The sequence below is a fragment of the Bombus impatiens genome, unplaced genomic scaffold (assembly GCF_000188095.3).
Source record: "Bombus impatiens unplaced genomic scaffold, BIMP_2.2 scf_1060, whole genome shotgun sequence".
NCBI lineage: Eukaryota > Metazoa > Arthropoda > Insecta > Hymenoptera > Apidae > Bombus > Bombus impatiens.
In genome coordinates this window covers 440,386-462,881 of record NT_177479.1, presented here as the reverse complement: position 1 = coordinate 462,881, position 22,496 = coordinate 440,386, and the positions used below count along the sequence as shown (strand labels likewise).

General features: G+C 40.4%; 2 protein-coding genes across 5 annotated transcripts in view; both read left to right on the top strand.

Annotated features, from left to right (window-relative positions):
* The window catches only part of LOC100748348 (sestrin-1), a 153,869-nt gene that overhangs the window by 32,260 nt on the left and 99,113 nt on the right, over window positions 1–22,496 (top strand). For both annotated transcript variants that reach the window (XM_012391310.3, XM_003493220.4), the window contains exon 6: window positions 15,657–15,686. In XM_012391310.3, the coding sequence (XP_012246733.1) occupies window positions 15,657–15,686 (30 nt within the window). The remainder of the gene's footprint in view (window positions 1–15,656; window positions 15,687–22,496) is intronic.
* Window positions 604–11,027, top strand: LOC100748588. Of its 3 annotated transcripts, none has more exons than XM_012391311.3 (2): window positions 604–855; window positions 9,876–11,027. In XM_012391311.3, exon 2 carries the CDS (start codon window positions 10,077–10,079, stop codon window positions 10,341–10,343), a length of 267 nt encoding a protein of 88 aa, XP_012246734.1. In that variant the 5' UTR covers window positions 604–855; window positions 9,876–10,076; the 3' UTR covers window positions 10,344–11,027. The 3 variants fall into 3 exon arrangements, with proteins under 3 accessions (XP_012246734.1, XP_033179411.1, XP_012246735.1); XM_033323520.1 differs by lacking the exon at window positions 604–855 and adding an exon at window positions 956–977; XM_012391312.3 differs by lacking the exon at window positions 604–855 and adding an exon at window positions 5,359–5,781.

Genomic DNA, 22,496 nt, shown 5'->3' with positions numbered 1-22,496 from the left:
GAAATTTAAACACGTACTATTCTCAGATCTGCCTTATGTTATGTACATTTTTTTTATATAAAACTAGATAAGATAAGATTAGTCATTTCGATGGTCAATTCGTGTCCATGAAACACATCGGGAAGAATATAACCACATCGTAAAACAAATTTATCGCGCAACTTAGTACTTTGCCCCAATACTACAAAACGTAGCCATCGTATTAAATTGTCAACACACCTGCCGCAAGTGACCTTCGATTTACGCAATACAAAATCGCGATTGCCTGGACCAAGGCATCGATCATGCCTACGTTAACCTGGTCTACTGTTGGAAACTAGCTTTCTTCGATACCGTTATCGTAGCCTGCGTCCCATCGAGAAACACCGTCAGCTGTCGTGAAATTCGCCGATGGTTCGATTAGCGAGAGGCCGTAGAGGCAAAACCGGCCACCCGTTTCGTACACGTCGCCGTACTCGTGGACCAATCGAGCTTCGCCTCGAGGAGAAACGACGAATCACGAGGGTCGTATAGGCGGCGGGGATAGCAAACGTTGTAGGGTCCCCGGTTCTCGCGTCTGTTGCGCGTTCACTAGCTTCCTCCCCTTGCTGGCTCCCGTCGCGACATCGCTCTTCGCGGGTGTTCATTCGCGTGTCAGACGTGCTTGAGGTAGGACGCGCGTCTCTACGTTCCACCTCGTGCGATCTTCTCTCTCTTTCCCTCTCTGTCGAGGTTGAAGAAGGCCAACGTGTCTGTTCCACGTGCGCGACGCATCGACACGACGCGCCTTCGCTTCTTCAGCCCGTTTCCGCATTAGCGAAGACTCACGTGTGACGATCGCGTCTATCTCGTTCATTTTGCTGCCTTGCATCACAGGTACGTGTCAACAGGAACGTGTATGAAACATACGTGCTTTTTTTTAACCTCTTCAGGGATTCGTTTACGTTCGCAGGATTTGTTTCTCTTCGGTCCGCGAGGATAGTTGAAGTGGGAATGATGTAAGTGACAAGTAGAGATGTTTAGGTAAACAGAGGGACGTTGGCACGAAGTTGACGCTTACGGTTTTCCTTCGATAATTGCTTTTTACATTTACATTTCCAGCATTTAACGGTATATTCGACACGAAATTATTCACCACTCATATCGTTTACTGTTTAAATTCTTCGGTAACGAAAGATTTAATAAATATGCAAAATACCTTCGACGAACCTTAAAAGCTCAATGATCGTCGTACATTTGTTCGAGATCACTGAAATATAATTATCTGTTTCGTTCTTGAAGAGGTTAATCAAACAGACAATGTTTTGTATAGTTTTGTTGCCGTGATCGATATTCGTGTGACGTTTGCGTCACAGTTGGGAAATTTGTATGCTCTGTTCTTTCGTGATACCACATTTAGCTTGGAATGCGTAGGTTTGAATAGTACGCAATGGCGCATTGTTTTTACGGGTCAAACGTGAGACCTTGTAGATTCGCGCGTGCCACCAGCCACGAGTCGGCGTGACTTCCGCAATGTCGTAAATTCGAAACGATGTGTACGCGTGTGCCATAGCATGACAGTCGCTATTTGTCATCGCGGCAATGATCGGGTTAATCGTGTGACATATTCTTCATCGTTATTATTCGATCGTTATTATTAATTCTTTCTCTGTTCGTTAGATGTTCGCTACTCGAATAATCGCTTCGAGTAACGTCCAGTTGGACTTTTACCTTTTCGTTCGACGTTGAGAATGGCTCTAGTTGTTTACTTCCTCTTGGCGACGATATCGCGTCGCGCATACCGTAAAAGTCGTCTGGGTAGTCGTTCCATAAATTTGCGATGCTAATATCGTATACTAAGAGTGTATTGTATAAGTCGCACGCAAGCGTGAATCTCGTTGCGACAATGTTTTCCCACGGAAGCGTATCCGGTCTTTATGCCCCAAGTTCTGGCGAATTTACACTAGGATCTGATCCCTCGGCTGCGAACACACCATCCGGACAATCGAGCGAATTCCACGATTCCACGCAAAATGTCTGCTGCAAATTTTCCGATAATGGGACCGCCTGAATGAGAAAAACGTTCTGCTCGCGCGGTATTACAAAGCGTGCAAGCGTATCTGACTGTGAACCATTCGGGGTAAGACGTAGAACTCATTACGAGTTTGGTCGATCGTATATTCAGTCCTCTCTCTGTTCGTATTCCTGTGAATTATCGTTAGCATGCGTCATATCGCCATGAAGATTCGACGAAAAAAAGCTATCGTTCAGATATGACCAACGTTTCGTTTGCATTATACAGGAACATTTCGAATTCTCAAGAATTTGTCAATAATAAAATTGGTTAGTTTCTGAGCATGGAATTATCGAAGCGTAGAGGAAAACGTTGCTTCAGCGTTGTCAATTTTTACATTCGTTTTACGCGGTCGTAAATTATTCGTAAAGGCAGTTTCGTGTGTCACGTTAGCAATGGTGGACGAAAACAGTGGCGAGGATGAACGTGAATTGATAACACGTGACGAATTTACCAGCGAGCGTAAGCAAGGTGATTCGTGCCAAATTACTAATGCCACTGCCATGATACCTGTAATAGGATTATTTGCTGTTGTGGTTCAAGGCTTTCAGATTTATCCCGTCAAAGTGACGAGCCAACGTAAAATATCTTATGTATGCGAATTATGACACGAAGCTGAAATATTTCTCCTCAATTCGAATTTCGCGTATGAATTGAGAGTTGCTCGGTTTCGTTCAAAGTTACTCTATCAGCGCGTACTTCAACGATATCGATATTATTTATCGCGAGACAGTACTTCATTTTGAGACATTTATTTCTATAATATTTCATTCGTTATCGTCTCGTAATGCAATTCCGCTCAACGTTTGCTCGTTTTTTCTGACAACGTAATCGTGCGTTTATTGTGCAAAGAAAAGGGTCGCGATGATTTCTTTCGATCTCGTCAATTCGACGCGTCAATTTTTCTCGCCTTTCTCTCTCCTTTTCTCTCTGCATCTTGGCGAAATTCTCGAATGCGAAGTTTCGCATTGTTGGCCCTGTCAGACTCGAGCCGTGTGCATTTAAATGCGCGTAAATACGTTTTATGCACTCGTTTACTAGGAAAATTGTGTCGCCATCGCTGAAACGTCCGGTGTAGACGTTCGCTGGCGGAACGAACAAAAGACCTCGGGGCGTTCGTTTCAAAGCTTTTGCGAGAGCGGTACACAATCCGCGCGCGTCCTCGGAAAGCCCGCTAGATTCGAATTCCATACGTACCCATTCGACGAATATTCGTCAGCGATAAAAAGGAAAAGCCAAAGTTCGTACTAAAGCGCGTAATCTGAAAGCCCGCTACCACGGCAAAGCTGTATTGTATACTTTTATGAAATGTTCGCGTGATACGCCGATGTAAATTCAGTTTCTTTCTCTATTCTTCCAGTCTTTTTTTTTATAGCCGTAAATGGTCATTCTCAGGTCGTCCTTAAATGACATTTTAAAATAATGTCAAGCTTAAAAACCTCTCGAGCAGCTTGCAGAAAGGAAACTTTAGGTGCATACGGGTCTGGCGGTTTCACGTTTCTTTTACGACGCGCGCACTGATATGCAAATGATGTGCAAATTTCCTCGTTCTAAAACATGCTAAAAAGTCCCATCGCACCCGAGCAATTTGCTCACGTCGCTCTTCACAACTTAAATAATACCGTCTTCCCAGGCTCGTCGAGACGATTTTAAAATGAAATCTTCGCCGATTTCGCCATCGGAACAATCCAATTAATTAGCATCCATCTTCCGGTCTCATCTTTCGTGTATCTCGATTCGACGTATTCTCGAAGAACTCGAGCGTATAACTGAAATGGAATAACTGACTCGGAAGATTCGACGGATACGACGAGTTAGGAAGGTTACGACGTGGAACTAACATAAGCAAACGGTGTCATCTCTTTCGTAATTCGCTAAACTGCAACGTTTTACCTGAATGTTTTCGCGCGAATATTCAAGTGGAAATGTTTGCCGTGACTCGGACACGACTGAATATCGTTGCCTTCTTATTAGGCCGTCTTTAAAGCCGAGTCAGCTTCGTTGCATCTCACTGCTACGAATCTCCAATGAAATTAACTCGATGCAGCCGGTAACGATTGCCATTCCGTTTCTCCGATCTAATAATGTGCTGATTGTATATTTAAACACAGCGGAAAGCAATTTCTTGCACCTGTCGTGCATTCATTCGACGCTCGAAAAGCCGAACAATGTAGTTATAAGTTGTTGATCGTGAAAACGCACGTTTTTCTTATAATCGTGTGCTTTCTCGGTCTATTTTCTTTTTTTTTTTTCTTCTTCTTCTTTTGGTTGCATCGAGTGATACGGTGATAGAAACTCGTTTCAAGAATCTTGTTTCTTTTAACCAGGAAACCATTAGTTGACTGGATAAAAGCTTGCGAAACTACTGTCACTGAACCGCCAATTTGGGTTAACTTGACAGAGAATTGCCATTAAAGACTCGGGGAATTAAGACGTGTCGAATATAGTGGCCGAGTTCTTACAGTGGACTTTCCAAACTTTTCATTCTCTTGCTTATGTTTCTTTCGTTTGAAAATTAAATTCTTTTTTTTCCGTTTCGTTGGTATTATGATTTTTGTGTTCGAAATGCAAGGCATGAGATTCATTTGGGTATTTGTAGACAATTTAGTTCGGAACTCGGTTTCCTGTTTTAGCCGTGAACTAGTTCAACGATCATCGTGGTGAAATCGTTGGAAGCTCCGGGTATTAGCTCAATTTGGAAGACACTTTACCGATTTTATATTTTTACGACGATTTCTCGAGCAAATTGAAAGTAGGTATAAATTTTTAGGAAATCGTTGCGTGCTCCAAACAAAAATAAGGCATCCATTTTAGCGATGAAAAAGAAAACTACGACCTAGAAAAAAAGAACGCACGACTCTCGCTTATACTTTCTAGAATGTTCTCTTTCGCGCAACACATTTTTATCGCGATATTCTCTAACGAGAGAGCGGTGGAACCGTTTGCAAAGTGTTTAATCCGAAATTACCACAATTAATGGAACGACACATTTCTCGAGTCGCTCTTTGAAGGAAAAGTAAGTCTCGTATATTTAAGTGGTTCAAACGTTATGTATATGGCTGTAGGATTTAACGTCAGAGTCTACCACTGAAAAAACTCTGATTACATCATTGAAACTTCGTGATTGAATTACAGACGTTTGTGCAGTTCTAGGAAATTTAAATATGAAAAACTGTGCAACATATTCAAAGTTGTAAAACATTCGTTGGAATATTTACGAGGCGAAGTAAATGATTTTTCAATTGTTATTTCAATTAGCGTATGCTCATAAAAATAGAAGTCGCACAAAGATCCGTAATGTAATTATGACATTTCCAAGTTTCCACCGCATATTGTAAGCGGCGTTCCTAGAGTCTTAGAGTTTGGACTAGTGTCGTAGTACTATGCAAGTTGGCACGACTCGTTCGTTGCCTTAGTTTGCTGTATAAATGAGAAGAACCCGTTGTTCCATTTATTCTCCGACGGATTAAAATACTCTAAAAGGGACAGTCGGCTGAAAAGTGTCTGACCACCGAACGCCCGCTTCTGCTTAATTTCGCTGTACTGATTCTCGATTCGCGTCCCTCGTTTTCGTTATCTGAGTTTTATCAAACATTTGCCGAGATAAGACGAACCACTTGACACGCATATACGTACACAGAGTATAGATTGTTTTAGTTTAGTCGATTATTTTGTCCATTGATCTTCGTGGATTCAAGCTACGACAGCTTTCATACTAAAATATCTACCATTTGATAAACTAATTACAGGTATTTATGGAAATTTATATTTTTATGAATATAACGCGAGAAATGGAACCTAACTAGAAATTTCTTTCGCTTATTAAATATTACAATATCTACGTTGAATATTTCATATAATTTTGAATGCTTCGTGCATTCTCTATATTCTTGCATCTTTAAATTCCTTAAATAAAATTCATAAATATCCGCACGCTACTTATGAAAAATGTGCATCCATTTTCGTCATTAATTATTCTCTATTCAAATATGTTAATATATATATAACTTTCCGCGTTAAGAGGTTGAAACGCAGCTTCCGAAAAGATGTATCGATGCTACAAAGTACCTTTATGATTCAGCAATTTTCGCGTTATATGAACTCGCAACGATGCATCGAATTATGAATTTTGCGTAGCTGTTAATAACTCTCGTATCGCGGTGGCTCGATTTTAAAACCGATATTCGATAATCTGATCGGATTAAAGCTTGAAATGCACGCGTGCACCGGCAGAGAGGCGTTCCTGTATTGTGTTTTCGAATAATTACCGCTCACGTTTGTAATCAGCCCGCGTGTACTCTCCTTTTTCTCCTTTCTTTCTTTCCTCCATGGAGCTGCGCATCGAGAGCTGGCAAGGTGATGTAACTGGCCGCGTATGCCCACTTGGGTACGGTCAAGCGTGTTGTTGTTCCTGAATCTCATTACATCCTTCAGCGAGCAATGAACAAAAGCAGGCTGAGATAAAGCACCGCGAACTGCATCCCTCCGAGCATTTGCTCTAGCTCGGTCTGGTGATAGTCGCGTGTAATGGAATTTTTTATATCTTTCCACTATGCTTGTCCGTTTTTCGATTTTTCCACCGATACGATAACGTTGCGTTGCTTTTTGCCAAACCTCATGGGCTTCCGCGATGCAGCTTTATATTTTCGTCGCATCGTTAGAAACGAAGATTACAGAGTAACATGACAAGTCACAATCCCCAATTTTTACAAGGAAGCATTTTTACAATTTTGTACGTTGTCGATCGTTCTCGTATTACTAAATAAGACAATTTTCGATTCGGCCAAAAATTTTGCAAATTTTGCAAAGAATTATCGACCCGTATTTGTTCAAGATAGGGCAACGATTTATAACGATATGAGCCGACCGATTTACCGAGCAAAGTTCACTGCTACGTCTATTATTAAAGTCGACCGGAATCTGAATCGCCGTCGTAGTTAAGTCAGTAGCCCATTGTGTTTTGTGGCATGTGAACGTTGCGTAGCGTTCTCGACAGAGATTTATTACGAGCGACGTTGATTAGGTATCGCACTAGATTTAATTAAGTGGCTACATTCGTTTAATTTATCGGCAAGAAAAGCAAAAAGAAGACAGAAACACTTTCCTCTTGCCTAGTTTTCTACTTGATAATGCCTTAAACTTCGTCTAATCGGTACTAATAGTCGTCGAAGAAGCGAAACTAGGGCAAAGCTCGATGCAGAACGTGGCAGAAAGGCCGTACCGATGAAAGTTCTCCGTTTCCGAACTTAATGCCTCTTGACCAGTTTTCACAGCTTATTATTGATGATTCGTTTCTCCTGAGAAACGGCCGACTCGCTCGATCACGTACTCTGAACGGTCTTATTTTTTCGCTGAAAGATTTATTACTTGCTCGAATCTGTCAGACTCTTAAAATTCTTCCTTTCGACCGTCTTATTCATCTTCATGTAGGAATTTCTCAATTGCGTGCTATCTGTCGTTCGATTAGCTTCTTAACGTGTTACGTACTAAATACTTGTTTCCTCGAGAGATTTGTAATTCTGATTAGTTATTTACTCTACTCATAGTATACGTACACATCGTAATTAGGTGTAATACAGCATTATAAGTTGGAGTAATTAAAATGTTATTTAAATGCTACGAATCTTGTCACTTTGTGCCGTTCTCCGCGAGAGGAAAAAGCAATTTAGCATCTTTAATCTTCGCGTTACTAGATTTCAATATCTCTCCACAAAGTGTTCGTCGTATTACACAATTGCTTACATTGTAAAAATATTGTAACGATTTGCTCGCGGTTAACTTATTTACGATGGAACGAAATTTCATAATTGGATTTATACGAAGATTATAAAACCTCGATAAAACGCAAATCTGACTGTTTTTCTCTCGTGATGTTTTCACATAGGGAACTGTATGCCCTAACGCGAATCGAATACTCCTTATCACGCAAACGTTTGTTGTATCGCGTTTACTGAGGACTGTATCGTAAAATTTTATTTTCCCAATTCAGACGGTAAGAGGCTACGTAAGATAAAACGACGATTGAAAACGTTTGCGAATGTCACGTAAAATTAAGGATAAGAAAGGAGTAGCTGAGCAATAACTTAACTTGACTGTGCTTTTATAGCTTTTCGTAGGCTTTTATTCACGAAAATGATTAAGTGTAATGTTACAATGAAGTAGCGAAGTTAAAATAGTTGTCCAAATCGCGACCAAATTGTACACGAGACTAGTCTCGTGGTCGAATACTAGCGGTTTTTATATGTCGCGTTTTTAGGTGTTGAGGGGCAAGGGGAAGATCCTGATTGTCCTACGTAATAGGGAAAATGTAATATTGAGCCATGTGCAAAGGTCAGGTGAAAACCTAACGATTCGCTGTCAGGTAGTATGGAATGGCGTGGATTTGGGTATGGTCGTTACCACATGAACGTCGTCGACGCTAACCTACCGAATTTCTTATTAACAGGTTAACGATATCTTCGAACCGAACGTTGTTTGCGTTGTAATCGTATGGTATCACCTGCAGTGAATCGCGGCTAAAGTTTCGTGGACCAAGCCCGCGAGTTTCGCTTGGTTTAGCAGTCAACTTGGCTCGGTGTTCGCTGAAGCTATGGTGGAATAGCTGAAGTTGCTTCGATTAATTCTCGTTTCTGGCCGCGCGGGAAGTTGATGGAGCGCCCACGGCATCAGTGTCTGCGTATTAAATGCTCATAAATCCGAAGCACCTGCTAGCTAAATCTCCAGTCGCGAGTTGAATTTCGTAGCTTCGTTTCCCGCTTAATGGCCGCATTAAGCCTGGCGAAAGCTGGCGTATTGTGTTTTCCTATTTTCCACGTGTAACGAGAGCTTAACATTTTCAATGAATTTCTACCGAATAAGTTTTAAATTCTCGTTGTAATTAATATTGTAGTATCGCGGACGAAGAGATATCGGACGAACCATAAACAATGTCGCGAGAAAGCTTAAGCGTCGACAGGCTCAACGATGTATCGTCGATCCTTCGATCGAATAGTTACACGGAAAAGGCCTGTCTGACCTTGGCCACGAGCGGTTGCGAAACACGTGCGTGGTGGGACTAAGACAAAAGACAAAGGGATGCTAAGGGACAAGGACGAGTTAACAAGCAGTGCTAGTTGAGAAGTCAGAGAGTACGAATTGCGTTGTCGAGAGAGCGCGGTCCGCGTGTGCGAGAGCGTTGGAACCGAGGTGACGAGAATTGCAAATTAACTATTTAGTTGTCTTAATTATAGTACGTTGTTGTATTTAGTTCACGTTAAACAACCATCGTTTCCTGTCTAACCAACACCCGTTTAATCTAAATTAAATAAACTAATTGTAGTAAGATTCTACAATATTTCGTTACATATTGTCAGGAACGAAGAGATAATAGAATTTAGTACATAATTCTTCGAGAATCGTATTTTTGTTTACCAATCCTAGGTCCGTTTTCATGGACCATCGTCTGCTGATCAAGTTTGCAGTTCACTAGCACGCGAATAAAAATAACCGGAACTCGGTTTCTATACGGTGTACCTTCTATACTTCTTTTTCTCGTATTTTCATTCCGTTCGGAAGCAATTAGCGTCGATCAACATATTCTTATTCAGTGAATAGATATAATGTTTAAAAAGCATTTAAAAAGATATTGTATCGTCGTCGATAAGCTGATAAGTGTCGCATGTTTTGCGGTGAATCACTGCCTCGAGTCAGTCAGATTAGATTATTTGTATCTTCTATAAAAATTAGAACGGTGGAAGATAAGATTAAGCAACGTCTCATCTATCAACTCGACTATTGTCCGCGTAATTGACGTCCAAACAATCTACACCAGTGTCCTCTTGATTAACTTTGTATTGTCTTGCAGGTAGCGGAATACCGGTGGTCTCAGCCTTGAGAACGTCCAAACACGCAACCTGACTCTACGAATAAGACACCGGTGAACAAGCAGCGACTTTTTCGAAAGAAACCGGATGCTCCAGTTCGCCTGGAAAACGTCGAAACGACAGCGAACGAGTAGAAACAAAGAATTCTGTCAAAGCATACGGTGAAGAACGAAGGATCAAACATGATGACTCGTATGCTGCTGCAAGAACCTGGATGGAAGATCGAGCGCAAAGGTTCAGCGTTGTTGCTTCGAAGGGACAGCTCGCATCTGAAGAGCGGTCGAGTCTGTTTCCGGTGCGACGTCGAAGTCCATGAATTCGAGCGTGACGAGGATTACACGATCGAGGCGGAACCGGAGGCAGCTGCCAGTCCGCTGGCAATGTGTGCCAGTTGCTTGGCGGCTCTTTGCGTGACCGTGATTCTACCGTGGCTCTTAATCGGTGGTTAAACACGCCTCTACGAACTGACGATTTAGAGGGGGGGGGGTGTTGGGCGATCGTATAACCTCTGGCAACGGAAGTCGTCCGAGGATTCCTCAAAGATGATGGAACAATTGCTTGACGCGTAGGTCATTGACTACGAAAGGTCTGTTGGAATCGCTGATAGATGGAAGACGAAGAGGATCAGGTGGATTTCAACATTCGTTGAAGAGATTCTCATCGAGAGACTCGACATGGAAATGGATAAAGTTCCTAAACGTGGTAGTTTCGTTAAAACGAGAGTTGCCAGTTTATACATTGACGATGTATGTAATTATTTATACGACCGGTATGATTTCCTTGAAACGAACGAAACACGAAGGAATTTCTGAATCGTGAAATGCCTTTGGCGTTTCTTTCTCCGAAAGAAAAAAGTATTTTTGAACGAGAGCGACTAAACCTCGTCTCTAAAACACTCTACGACTTTATGTTTATTCGTTGATCTTTGTCGTTTGCTTTAAGTTTCCGTTCCGTAACGAGAAACACGACAGAAACGCGGCCTTTAGATGGACTCGCGGTTCAAGTAGATTTTGTGCGAGTCGAGAGAAAGAAAACGGCTCGGTATGGACGTTCTGCATAGATGTGGAAAACGAGATGAAAAAAAAAAAAAAACACATCAAAGGGAAAAGGGTGTATCCGAGCGTACATTAAACCTCCTTACTCGTTTGATGGTATCGACAAATCCTCCATGTAGTCTCTGAAACGAAGGCGATCTTGTGCCAAACGAGAGTAGAATACTCGAGATATTCGTTGAAACCTTTCGTGATTCGCAGTGCGCTTACTTTTGCACACGCAAACACACGTTCTTTTCTCGATACTAGCTGCATCCCGGTCTGAACGCGCGTGCATTCGTGTACACGTGCATCTTCCTTTTCTTCTTCTATCGATGTTCCGTGTAATAATCGAGTCGTTACATCTCATTCGAACGGGAAAATATAATGCACGATACACATCGGCCTTGTTCTCTTCCTTCGATATCGTTTCGAAACAATAATCTTATCGTTGCGTTGAGCGGATTCCGCTTCTATTCCGACGTCCGCGTTCGATTCTCCGCTATCAATTACATATTTTTCGCCGGCACGGTCCGAAGACTTGGTAAAACTTACAAAGTTCTGCACGGTGCCAAGTCAGCAAATGGAAAAGTTGGAGAACGACGAACCGGCGTCGGATTGAGAAATCGAGCGAAGTTTCGAACCCGTCGACTATCGATAACGTTACAGTCCGTTGCCTGCCGAACAAATTTCCAGAAACCAGAGAATCAACGGTACGTCGAATAAATTTCGGCTGGACGTCATATTGGATCCTTGGATCTGGAAAGATTTTTGTTACGATAATAACGCGATTTTAAATGACACGTTGTAAATATTGAAGTATCTATAGATGAATTTGAAATTGTGAATTTGTATTTGCGAGGATCTTTAAGGGGGTATTCTGATCTAGAGACATGAATTTCGGGCGATTTTTCAAGCTCTGTACAAGCGAAACAAAAGATATTTTTGCTATTCTTCTTTTTAGCATTTGTTTATTGATATTTCGAGATTACGTAAAAAATTCACCGAAAAAAACTCAATATTTAAAAAGTTATGAGCTGGCAAAGTGGGTGCTGCCAAAAAAATGGGGTGTCGTGGCGTGCATGATATCAACCCTTCTGGTCATCCGAAACAAAAAATGCGAACGGATTCTTAATTAGTATGGATGCGGCTATCGTCTAAACCTTGGAAAAGTCAATACAATATTTTTTCACAAAATGACGGCCGTTTGAAAAAAGTTTCTTATTTCGCACGTTTTTTTGACAATTCCGAACGTTTAAAAAATATTAATACTAAACATTTTGAGCTGAGCGTGATCCGGACGATAGAGGAGTATATAAGGAATATCCAGATCAAATTTAAAATAAATCGGTTCGTTAGAACTTGAGATATCGTGCACGCCAACTCGAAAAAGGTAGTTTCGAGAAAAACGCGTTTAAAGTTTTGAGACAAGTTCACTCGGACAACGTCTACCGTCTACTATTCGTTTGTTTCGGTCAGACCGGAGCAGATGCCGCGTCACAAAAATGGCTGTAACACATAAAATAATTGAAATTTTGAAAAATCCTTTTAAAGGCATATTCTTGAATGTCTAAACTTTGGAAGTATGAAAAAAAAATGTTTAGACCGGAATACCCCCTTAAATGTTTCGAAGATCGTTGCAACCACTGGTGTTTTCGATTAACTTAAACGAAGACTGTGGCGGTGTTCTCGCGACCAATTTACACGAACCCCGAATCTGCTAATACCCAGATTATCACGCAGAGCGTCTTCGATAAATCATCTGTGCGTACGGGTGCGGAATTTTGAGAGTGAGAAAGAGAGCAAGAGATTTCTAAATATAAACCGATGATTGATCGTACGTGTATAAAAGAGGTGTATTCGGAGAGAACACGAAGATACGAACGTCTGGGATAACGTGTGAGGTTCTATCAAACGATTCCAATCAATCAGTGTAAAATACTATTTGTTTATATTTCTAATAAAAACCTGAACGAGCTGTATGTTGGTGATTCGTGTATATTACACCTTTGACCTTACTCTTTGCGGATATTAATCATCGTTACTCTCTTTGCATTTGTACATTCTATTTCTACGTCGACGAGCACGCATTTCGTATTTCATACATATATATATATATAACACGCATAGTTTTCGGAATGAAAACAGGCAATGCTTCCATCGTTCTTTAATCCCATCACCGATCGATTTCGATTGCTTTGCAATTGTAGCGTAGCCGGAGCCAATTTGCAGGGTGCAAATTCCACGTTTAGATTTTCTTTTCAAGCGAAATAACTTGGATAATGGTTTTAATACGTTGCCGGTGATAACAGCCGCGTTGTCAGGGTAAAGAGCGTCCGTTTGTATCGACGCGATGCCTCCAATATTCTCTTCTTTTCCCACTTGCTGTTCCCTCTTGTTGGAAATTTCTCTTGAAATCGTTTAAAAGATCAAAGAGGCTATAGACGTAGGACACGATAAATGCACACGTTGATAAATCACCGTTAGGACTTTACGCATTACCCTCGCTGGGTTCGTAAGTCAAAAGAAGTGGCTTTGTTTTTAATGGATCGCATTCTATCGATACATGGGTATTTTAATCATTTCCAGGGATATTCCCGCAAAAAGCCAATAAACGTCACTTGGAACGAGGACAAAGTCACCGAAGTGAAAAGGAAAGAGGTGGTGTAAATTTTGTCCAAACCCTGCTTGCTCTTTGACGTCTGACCGTGAAATTCTCGCACCACCTCGTAAACCTCGATGAAATTCGCGAGAATTTAATTTCCCAGTTAACGCGATCGCATAAATATACATCGCGGTTCTCGCTGCTTCTCTTTTATTCGTTCGTGAATACGCGCGAGATCAGGGCAGATTTCGGTGACCGTACTTTTAGCCAGCAATTTCCGGAAGGCGGCCACGTTATCTCTATTTTATGGAAACAATCGGTGATAATAATAACGAATCGATGTTTCTTCAACACTGACTGTACAGCGAACGAGTTAAAAAAAGAAACGTTTCGGTAGAATTATGAAAGCCCCGTAAAGATCATTGACAATGGCCAACTTCGATTTCGTAGAACTAGGTGCCATTGTTTGATGATGTACTATGTAGAGTATCGCTCGATACACAGCTGTAAACGTCGTGTTATTTTCTCGGTACACGTTGAAAGTAGTATCAGACAAAGACGGGTAAATAACGCATCGATTGTAGTGTAAATGTTTGAACAGATTTCACTGATATGCATTCCTTCCTACCATTTATAAGACTCGAATAGCTAAAGCCATCTTCAAGGCGAAATATGCACTTGATATTCTTTCTCGGTTTTAGTTAAAATATCATCGTGGAAATATATACTTGACCGTGAAATGACCTTCAGAGACCTCCGAAATATCTTTCAAGTCTCAACCCATCGATTCTCATTTTTCACGTTCTAATACGACTTTTCTTTTGTCCTCTTTCTTTTTGGTTATCAAGTAATCAACGTTATTACGATCAAATAATTACGATAGAGTTAAAAATTCTCGAATATTCGAGATGTAAGTCGAAAGTACAAAGTCGGAGTACAAGTATAATTCAAAGACGTTCTCGTTTCATTTACGTAACGTCTTTCCCTAGTTCGAAGAGAGTTATCGTGTTTCAAGAGCGGGCAAGGTTATTAAATATATTATTTAGTGTCAGTTATTTCCATATCGAAGTGAATCACTGGTTTGGTCGGCTACGGATAATCTGGATCGAGGTGAACCAGAAATTTGAACGCGCGAAAGAATATGATAGCCGTGATCGGTCTCTTAGCGCGTGTATCTTGACATTTAAACAGTGTCCCGACGGGACTCAGCGACGATCTCATAATTAAGTCGAGTCATCGCGGCTGTCTTGCTTTTCAGCGATATTACGATAATTTATTTTCGAATTAGAAAACAAGTCGTGAGACTATAACCGTTACCGCATGACGAAGGAATTCATGAATTTCAAATGTAGAGAGAATGTTTTATTCGTTTCAATACCGTTGAAATTTGCATGAAGTTTCTTTGAGCTAGTCATCGCTGTAAAACAATTTATTTAAATGTCTCGCGGAAGGAAATTTCTCCTTCTTCTTCGCTTTCACGTTATTTCGTTCGGTTCGGGACACGTACGAGGATAATGAAGGTTAATTAGATGGGTTGACGTATCAAGCGTTAAATTAATCCTTGCACGTTATCTACAGTCTCTTGCGGAATATATTCAAGCATGACAGCTGATTGCTGCAAATTGGCTTCAATTTCCTTCAATTTGCAAGCGACTAAAAAAAAAAAAAATCATGTACCGTGGGCGGCATCTGCCGACCGACCAAACTCGTGTGTAGATAAAGTAGGCACTTACGTAGGTAACGTAGCCTTTCGTCTCGTTTTTCACGGAAACGTTAGTATCGAATTCGTCGACAGATGGCAGGATGACGCTTGCTCGTGTGAATTTCAATTCGTTCTCCAGTTCACGGTCATATGTGTGTCAGCTTGTTGTTGTGCTCGCATCGCGATTAAAATTAATTAGTATGTACATACATAATTCGTTAATGTTTGTTAATCAACATGTGAACCCACAACATTCGTATCACCTACCAAGGTAACGCTTCTCTCCCTCTCGTCTACTCTACGACCCTTAATATTATTATTGTGTAAGAATTTCAAACGATAGAACGTTAACCCTCTTTCGTAATAGCCATTGCAAAATGGTGTCGATTGTAGGACTAACTCGACTCGATTGTTTTTGTTTCAGTTGCCGGATCTGAACAACCTCGATGAAAAGGTGAGTGCTACCAACGAATTCCCATTCACCTATCTCACGTTAATCGCGATATCTTCAGGGTAAGTGAAATCTGAGATCTTTTCGTTTTTAATATGATGAATATCTCTGTAATTGCTCGGACGTATTTCAGTAATTTCATATCGCGCTAACCATCGAACTTGGATATTCATCTCGTATTAAAATTCGACTGTTTCCTTTAATATCGTATAATATCGCGTATAAATCTAGCGATATCACGTTCGAGGGGAGTCCGTGTTAATTGTTAGATACAAGATTTTATGGTGGCTTAAATATTCGAGGCAGAATTAAAGTGCTACGTGACTGGAATCACGAGTAAGCTGTTCGTGAATGAATTAAGCTCGCGCAAAGAGACTTATGTAATCTCCGTGAAAAAGATACACGTGAAACCATTAAGAACGTCTCGAGGCAGAAGTATGCGGCTTACGATCGTCGTTAATGCTGGTAAACATCTTTGAAAGCGATTCTCGCGCCTCTTGACCTGCGCGCGCATGCCCCTGAATTTGTTTCGTAGATTATTCTTGGCGCGCTATTAGAAACGGGATTGTATTTTTTGTACCAAAGTGATACACTGGTATTTATACTACCGTGTAAGAGATTAGGAATTATTGCGTTAGATAGTAGTACAGTTTATAGCTTTTTTTTTTCTTAAGATAGTGCACGTTATATTTGAGTTTTTAGTTATTCGATATTTAGGTTTTTAATCCATGAATATATCTTATTGTAACATTTGTAATTAACCTTAATCGAAGAATAGTTCTTGGAAAATCGTAGACGTACAGGTTCCGTTCTAACATTTTTTCACCCTAATAATCATCCATTATGAAGTGAAGGTTGCTTACATTTGAGACGTAGCAATCACAGGATTTAAATAGGTCCATTGAATCTCCATATAGCGTCGTTTTGTTCGGTTTTACCGAGTTTTGTTCCGACAGTATTAGAGCGAAAGGATGGTATTAGGAGCAATTAGTCTAATGCAAACTTGCACGAGAGCCAATCGCTCCTGCCTCGTCTTCCTGTGTACGAACTTAATACCCGTTTCATCATTCGCGAGTTAGAGCATGGAACGTAGCCTATCTCGATGCACCGCTTCTCGAGTCATTTAATCGGCTATTACACAGAACACCGAACCCCGTTCTTAAGCATCCTCGAACGCACAGTAATTCTAGTCATCATGCAATCGATAAGATCGATCTTATAATTTCGATTTACTGACATGGATTCATTAATTTGTTTACGACGGGTTTATGAACTCAAAGACAGGAAAGAAACCGAAAGCCATTTCTTATCGAGGCTACTTATTTGGACTTGTAATCGCACCTGCTTTGTCTTTACAATCGTCCATCAACTTTGGTAAAGTGCGCAGGTGTTTTTTCATTAATACATTAATCCTTGGTCGATACGTTCCATTTATTAATACGTACTTTATTGTTGACGATATTTATAGCGAACAGTTGCAAATATAGTACGTTTAAGTAGAATTGACCTTCTATACGCACACATTCTATACACACATATTCTTTTATATCTATTTGATAGCTGTTTATATTCAAGCGTAATTTTTTTACTGTTATACGCTTCCAACTAATCTAAAAATATTCCGAGAAATTTATCAACGTCTCCTGCGTATTAGATATCACGTTCGAGGGGAGTCCGTGTTAATTGTTAGATACAAGATTTTATGGTGGCTTAAATATTCGAGGCAGAATTAAAGTGCTACGTGACTGGAATCACGAGTAAGCTGTTCGTGAATGAATTAAGCTCGCGCAAAGAGACTTATGTAATCTCCGTGAAAAAGATACACGTGAAACCATTAAGAACGTCTCGAGGCAGAAGTATGCGGCTTACGATCGTCGTTAATGCTGGTAAACATCTTTGAAAGCGATTCTCGCGCCTCTTGACCTGCGCGCGCATGCCCCTGAATTTGTTTCGTAGATTATTCTTGGCGCGCTATTAGAAACGGGATTGTATTTTTTGTACCAAAGTGATACACTGGTATTTATACTACCGTGTAAGAGATTAGGAATTATTGCGTTAGATAGTAGTACAGTTTATAGCTTTTTTTTTTCTTAAGATAGTGCACGTTATATTTGAGTTTTTAGTTATTCGATATTTAGGTTTTTAATCCATGAATATATCTTATTGTAACATTTGTAATTAACCTTAATCGAAGAATAGTTCTTGGAAAATCGTAGACGTACAGGTTCCGTTCTAACATTTTTTCACCCTAATAATCATCCATTATGAAGTGAAGGTTGCTTACATTTGAGACGTAGCAATCACAGGATTTAAATAGGTCCATTGAATCTCCATATAGCGTCGTTTTGTTCGGTTTTACCGAGTTTTGTTCCGACAGTATTAGAGCGAAAGGATGGTATTAGGAGCAATTAGTCTAATGCAAACTTGCACGAGAGCCAATCGCTCCTGCCTCGTCTTCCTGTGTACGAACTTAATACCCGTTTCATCATTCGCGAGTTAGAGCATGGAACGTAGCCTATCTCGATGCACCGCTTCTCGAGTCATTTAATCGGCTATTACACAGAACACCGAACCCCGTTCTTAAGCATCCTCGAACGCACAGTAATTCTAGTCATCATGCAATCGATAAGATCGATCTTATAATTTCGATTTACTGACATGGATTCATTAATTTGTTTACGACGGGTTTATGAACTCAAAGACAGGAAAGAAACCGAAAGCCATTTCTTATCGAGGCTACTTATTTGGACTTGTAATCGCACCTGCTTTGTCTTTACAATCGTCCATCAACTTTGGTAAAGTGCGCAGGTGTTTTTTCATTAATACATTAATCCTTGGTCGATACGTTCCATTTATTAATACGTACTTTATTGTTGACGATATTTATAGCGAACAGTTGCAAATATAGTACGTTTAAGTAGAATTGACCTTCTATACGCACACATTCTATACACACATATTCTTTTATATCTATTTGATAGCTGTTTATATTCAAGCGTAATTTTTTTACTGTTATACGCTTCCAACTAATCTAAAAATATTCCGAGAAATTTATCAACGTCTCCTGCGTATTATATAATCCTTCGTTCAGTCAAATGCTAGGGAAGACAATTTTTTTTTTTGTTTTTTAAGAAAAGTAAAAGTTCAGTGGAGAGAAATTCAAGAGTGAAATTTTGCTTGAACCATTCGTAACCTGATTTATCTACGTGCGATCGTATCGTTCCACGATTTGTCAGTAGATCAGTGGCCTAATATTTTATTACAACGATCAAGCTGTCTTTCGTCGGTTTGATTGTTTAGTATGTCGGAGAAGGAATGTTAGGAAAAACCCCAATACACTAGTCCAGACTTTTACTATAGCCACCCTTAAGTAATAAAAATAAGAAATAGTCTTAATGTTCCAATCTGACTTTATGACGATGGGTTTGGGCTCGAAGTGACATGGCAGGTCACCGGACGTAGCTACGGTCACGGGAGGGACATGCACCTGACAGAGGTATGAAATGATTATATGGCTCTCCTTAAAACAAAGATTAACCCGAGAAGCGGGTGCAGGAGTATATAAGGGCAGCCTCTTTCGGATTGAGTTAGTTATAGTGAGAGTTAGAGTTAGTTAGTTGGTTAGTGAGTCGTTGGACGAATTGCCGATCGAGTGATCGGGAAGTTACCCGAATCGAGTAGCACGTTGATACGAGTCCTCCTGTGGACCGTGGATTCGTTGTCGCCACCATCTCGACCATCCTATTACCATTACTCGTAGCGTCTGGCAGTGTCCACATTCGTACTGATAGAGATTGGCTACATTCACGACGGTCAAGTAAGTAAAGGTTCGTCGAACGCCCCAAAATGCCAACCTGACTCCGACAAGTAGATACAGCTTGCCATTCGTTCGGATAGTTCTCTCGCAGAGGCTACAGTTTTTAGAAGTGTTTTAAAATTGACCGATTACCGAGAAAACTGGCCTGGCGTTGTGCACGTCGAATCGACAGAACATAGGTGGAACCACGCGGAAACGAATCATTAAGATAATCGATTGTGAAACAACGTGCTCTCCTTCGATCGGCGAGCTACACGCGAGAAAAGACACGGTTTATCATTTGATTTAAGCGTTGTTCCTATCTTCTATACTATATCCGTTACATCACCGATATTTCGTGTCAGGACGTTGTGTTGTTTCGTTCGAAATCGAATTACATCGATGGAAGCGGAGAGCAGTTTAAGCAAAGAACGAGTATTTCGATGAAATAGCTACGTGACTATTATCACGTTATACCATTAATGAGATGCCATACAAAAAGTGTAAATGATTCTGCTATGACAGTTATCTCTTTTTTCTTTTATATGAATATGTATCGTGATGTTCTCGGTGATTTCCATACCTACCTGTTATGTATATGTTCTTCGGTTAATCGAAACGAATTCGATCGAACGTTCTATTAAAATGAAATAACGTTCTCGATCGAGAAACGTACGTACATACATTATCTCTTGTTTGTTTTCCGTGTCGTCGTTTCCAAGCATCGTTGGTGTTCGATTACTTGGAAAACACCGTTTGACGGAAACCGAATTAGTTTCGTAGAACAACGAGACCACCGTTCTTCCTCCGGAAACGAGTTCTACGAACGTTTCCAATTATACATGTTTCGAGAGCTCGGAGAAATTGGACTGTGACGCGAACGTGACAAATTCTTCCGCTGTTCCGTGAATTGTTCGAACTTTACATTTCATAGGAATATTTTCATCCGCATGCATACACATATATACACATATATACAGGGCGGTTGGTAACTGGTGGTACAGGGGTGATACTACGCGAAAAAAGAAATCGAAAATATAAAATAAAAATTTTTCGTTCGAGGCTTTGTTTTCGAGAAAATCGACTTTGAATTTTCGCTCGATACGCGTGCACCTTATCACGTCTCGTTATAACGGATCTCACTGTAGATCGTCTGGATGGAAAAATTAAAAAAAAAAAATTAAAAAGAAAATTTTTATTCTATATTTTCGACTTCTTTTTTCGCGTAGAATCACCCCCTTTCCGCTTGTATCACCAGTTACCAACCACCCTGTATATATATCATATGTATCTATAGTAAAAGTATATTCAGTTTTCATTTTTCCAACTGCACCATCAAGTTATTCAAGTGATATTTTATTCATACTGTTACTATGGGATTCTGGAATATCTCGAACGTTATAGACATTATTGTAATATTATATCGCTCTCAGGTAACGTGCGAAATAGTTCTGGACCGTGGATATTTATGCAATTTCATATTTTTACGAGAGATTGAAGAGAAATAAAAGTCTCAAGAATCTTCGATTATAACTCGCAAGTTCAGATTAAAATTTTTAATCTGAAGATTTCAACCGATCGTGAAAGTTGACGTATAGCGCTGTAACTGATTACAGGTTAAGGTCGAAATTTATGAAGATCGTTGTAATCGATTGATTCGTATTAAGCTGAAAACTTGTAAGAACAGTTTACCACATCGATCGTAATCTTCCCAAACGATTAACGTCCTCGCGGTTGCGTACGTTTACCTAGACCTGCGCAACACCACGCGTAATCGTCCTCACCGCGTTATGCAATTCAGCTCGCGGAATAATTCCCTCCAATTCCACGACGACTTTACTCATTATCTACTTAACTCGGTCATCGAACTCTCCGCTGCTTTTTATCGCTGTTCCCGCGTTTCTTCTGCGCTGCGTTTTCTTCGAAATTACAGGAAGGAAAAATAGAAAGAAAAACAAGATGCACGTTCGCCAGCTGTTTCGCGTAACGATCGCTTGATTGCGAACTTCACGCGATTTTCACGCGATTTTCGCGTAACAAGTTTCCCGGTATTCGGGTTAATGCGTTTTGGCAGCCGAGAATCGGTCGTTGAGCTCGAGGAAATTTAGAAGAAATGATGAAATTTATTCCAAAATTTCGGTTTTGCAACGATGTTTCGAAACAGGGCGCCTTCGCACACGGTACGATGTAAATAGCGAAGGAATCACGGAAGGAAAGCGTGTTTCCCCATTAATCAATTTATAATTCTCAGACAACGCTTCAAATTTAATCCGTTCGTCAAGGAAGGCAAATTAGCTCGTCACCTATTATTACATTGTCTTCCGATTAGATCCGATTAACGTTAGTACTTTAATATTATGCATCTAGGTGTGCTATATATAATTAATTGGCAAATCGATATGATAAAAATAAATAAGTATATGCAATCGTATTTCTATCTCGATGGAAGTAAACATCAGTACTGGCAAAAACTACTTACTATCTGGTAATTGCAAAGTAATTGCAAACGGAAAAGTAATTACAATTCTAATACCAGGCGTTTCGATGTGTTCCAGTTCTACCGTTAATAGGTTAAGCATTCACCTACCAAGTTATGGAAAATCTTTAGTATTTGCGATTAATTATTTTCAATTCTTGCGGTTGTGCGAAAATATTTCGAAATTTTGCGATAAACATAACGTAGGCGCCAGGAAAGAATTTTTCTTGGTGTTTACGCTCATTTTCGAGACGGACAATTTGTCGTGAACAACGATAGCCGTCATGATAAACTGGCACTTAGTAAAGTAAACCAGACAGAAATCAGCAAACATTGTCGCTAATTATATCGAATTTAGAAGAAGCCCTAGTTTTCGTGCCAACGGACGCGACAGTTGCTCGCCCCGGCAGCCTACGCCGTAGGCTTGAACGACCATCCAGAATTTGTCAATTCGATGTTTTCTTCGTTCTTTTTGGATCCAACGTTGGACGAATCTCCCATCCCACGGATTATCCGCAATTCGAGCCCACGCGTGAAAAAC

Coding starts and splice junctions, on each gene's coding strand:
- LOC100748588 (XM_012391311.3), top strand. CDS start 10,077: ATGATGACTCGTATGCTGCTGCAAGAACCTGGATGGAAGATCGAGCGC.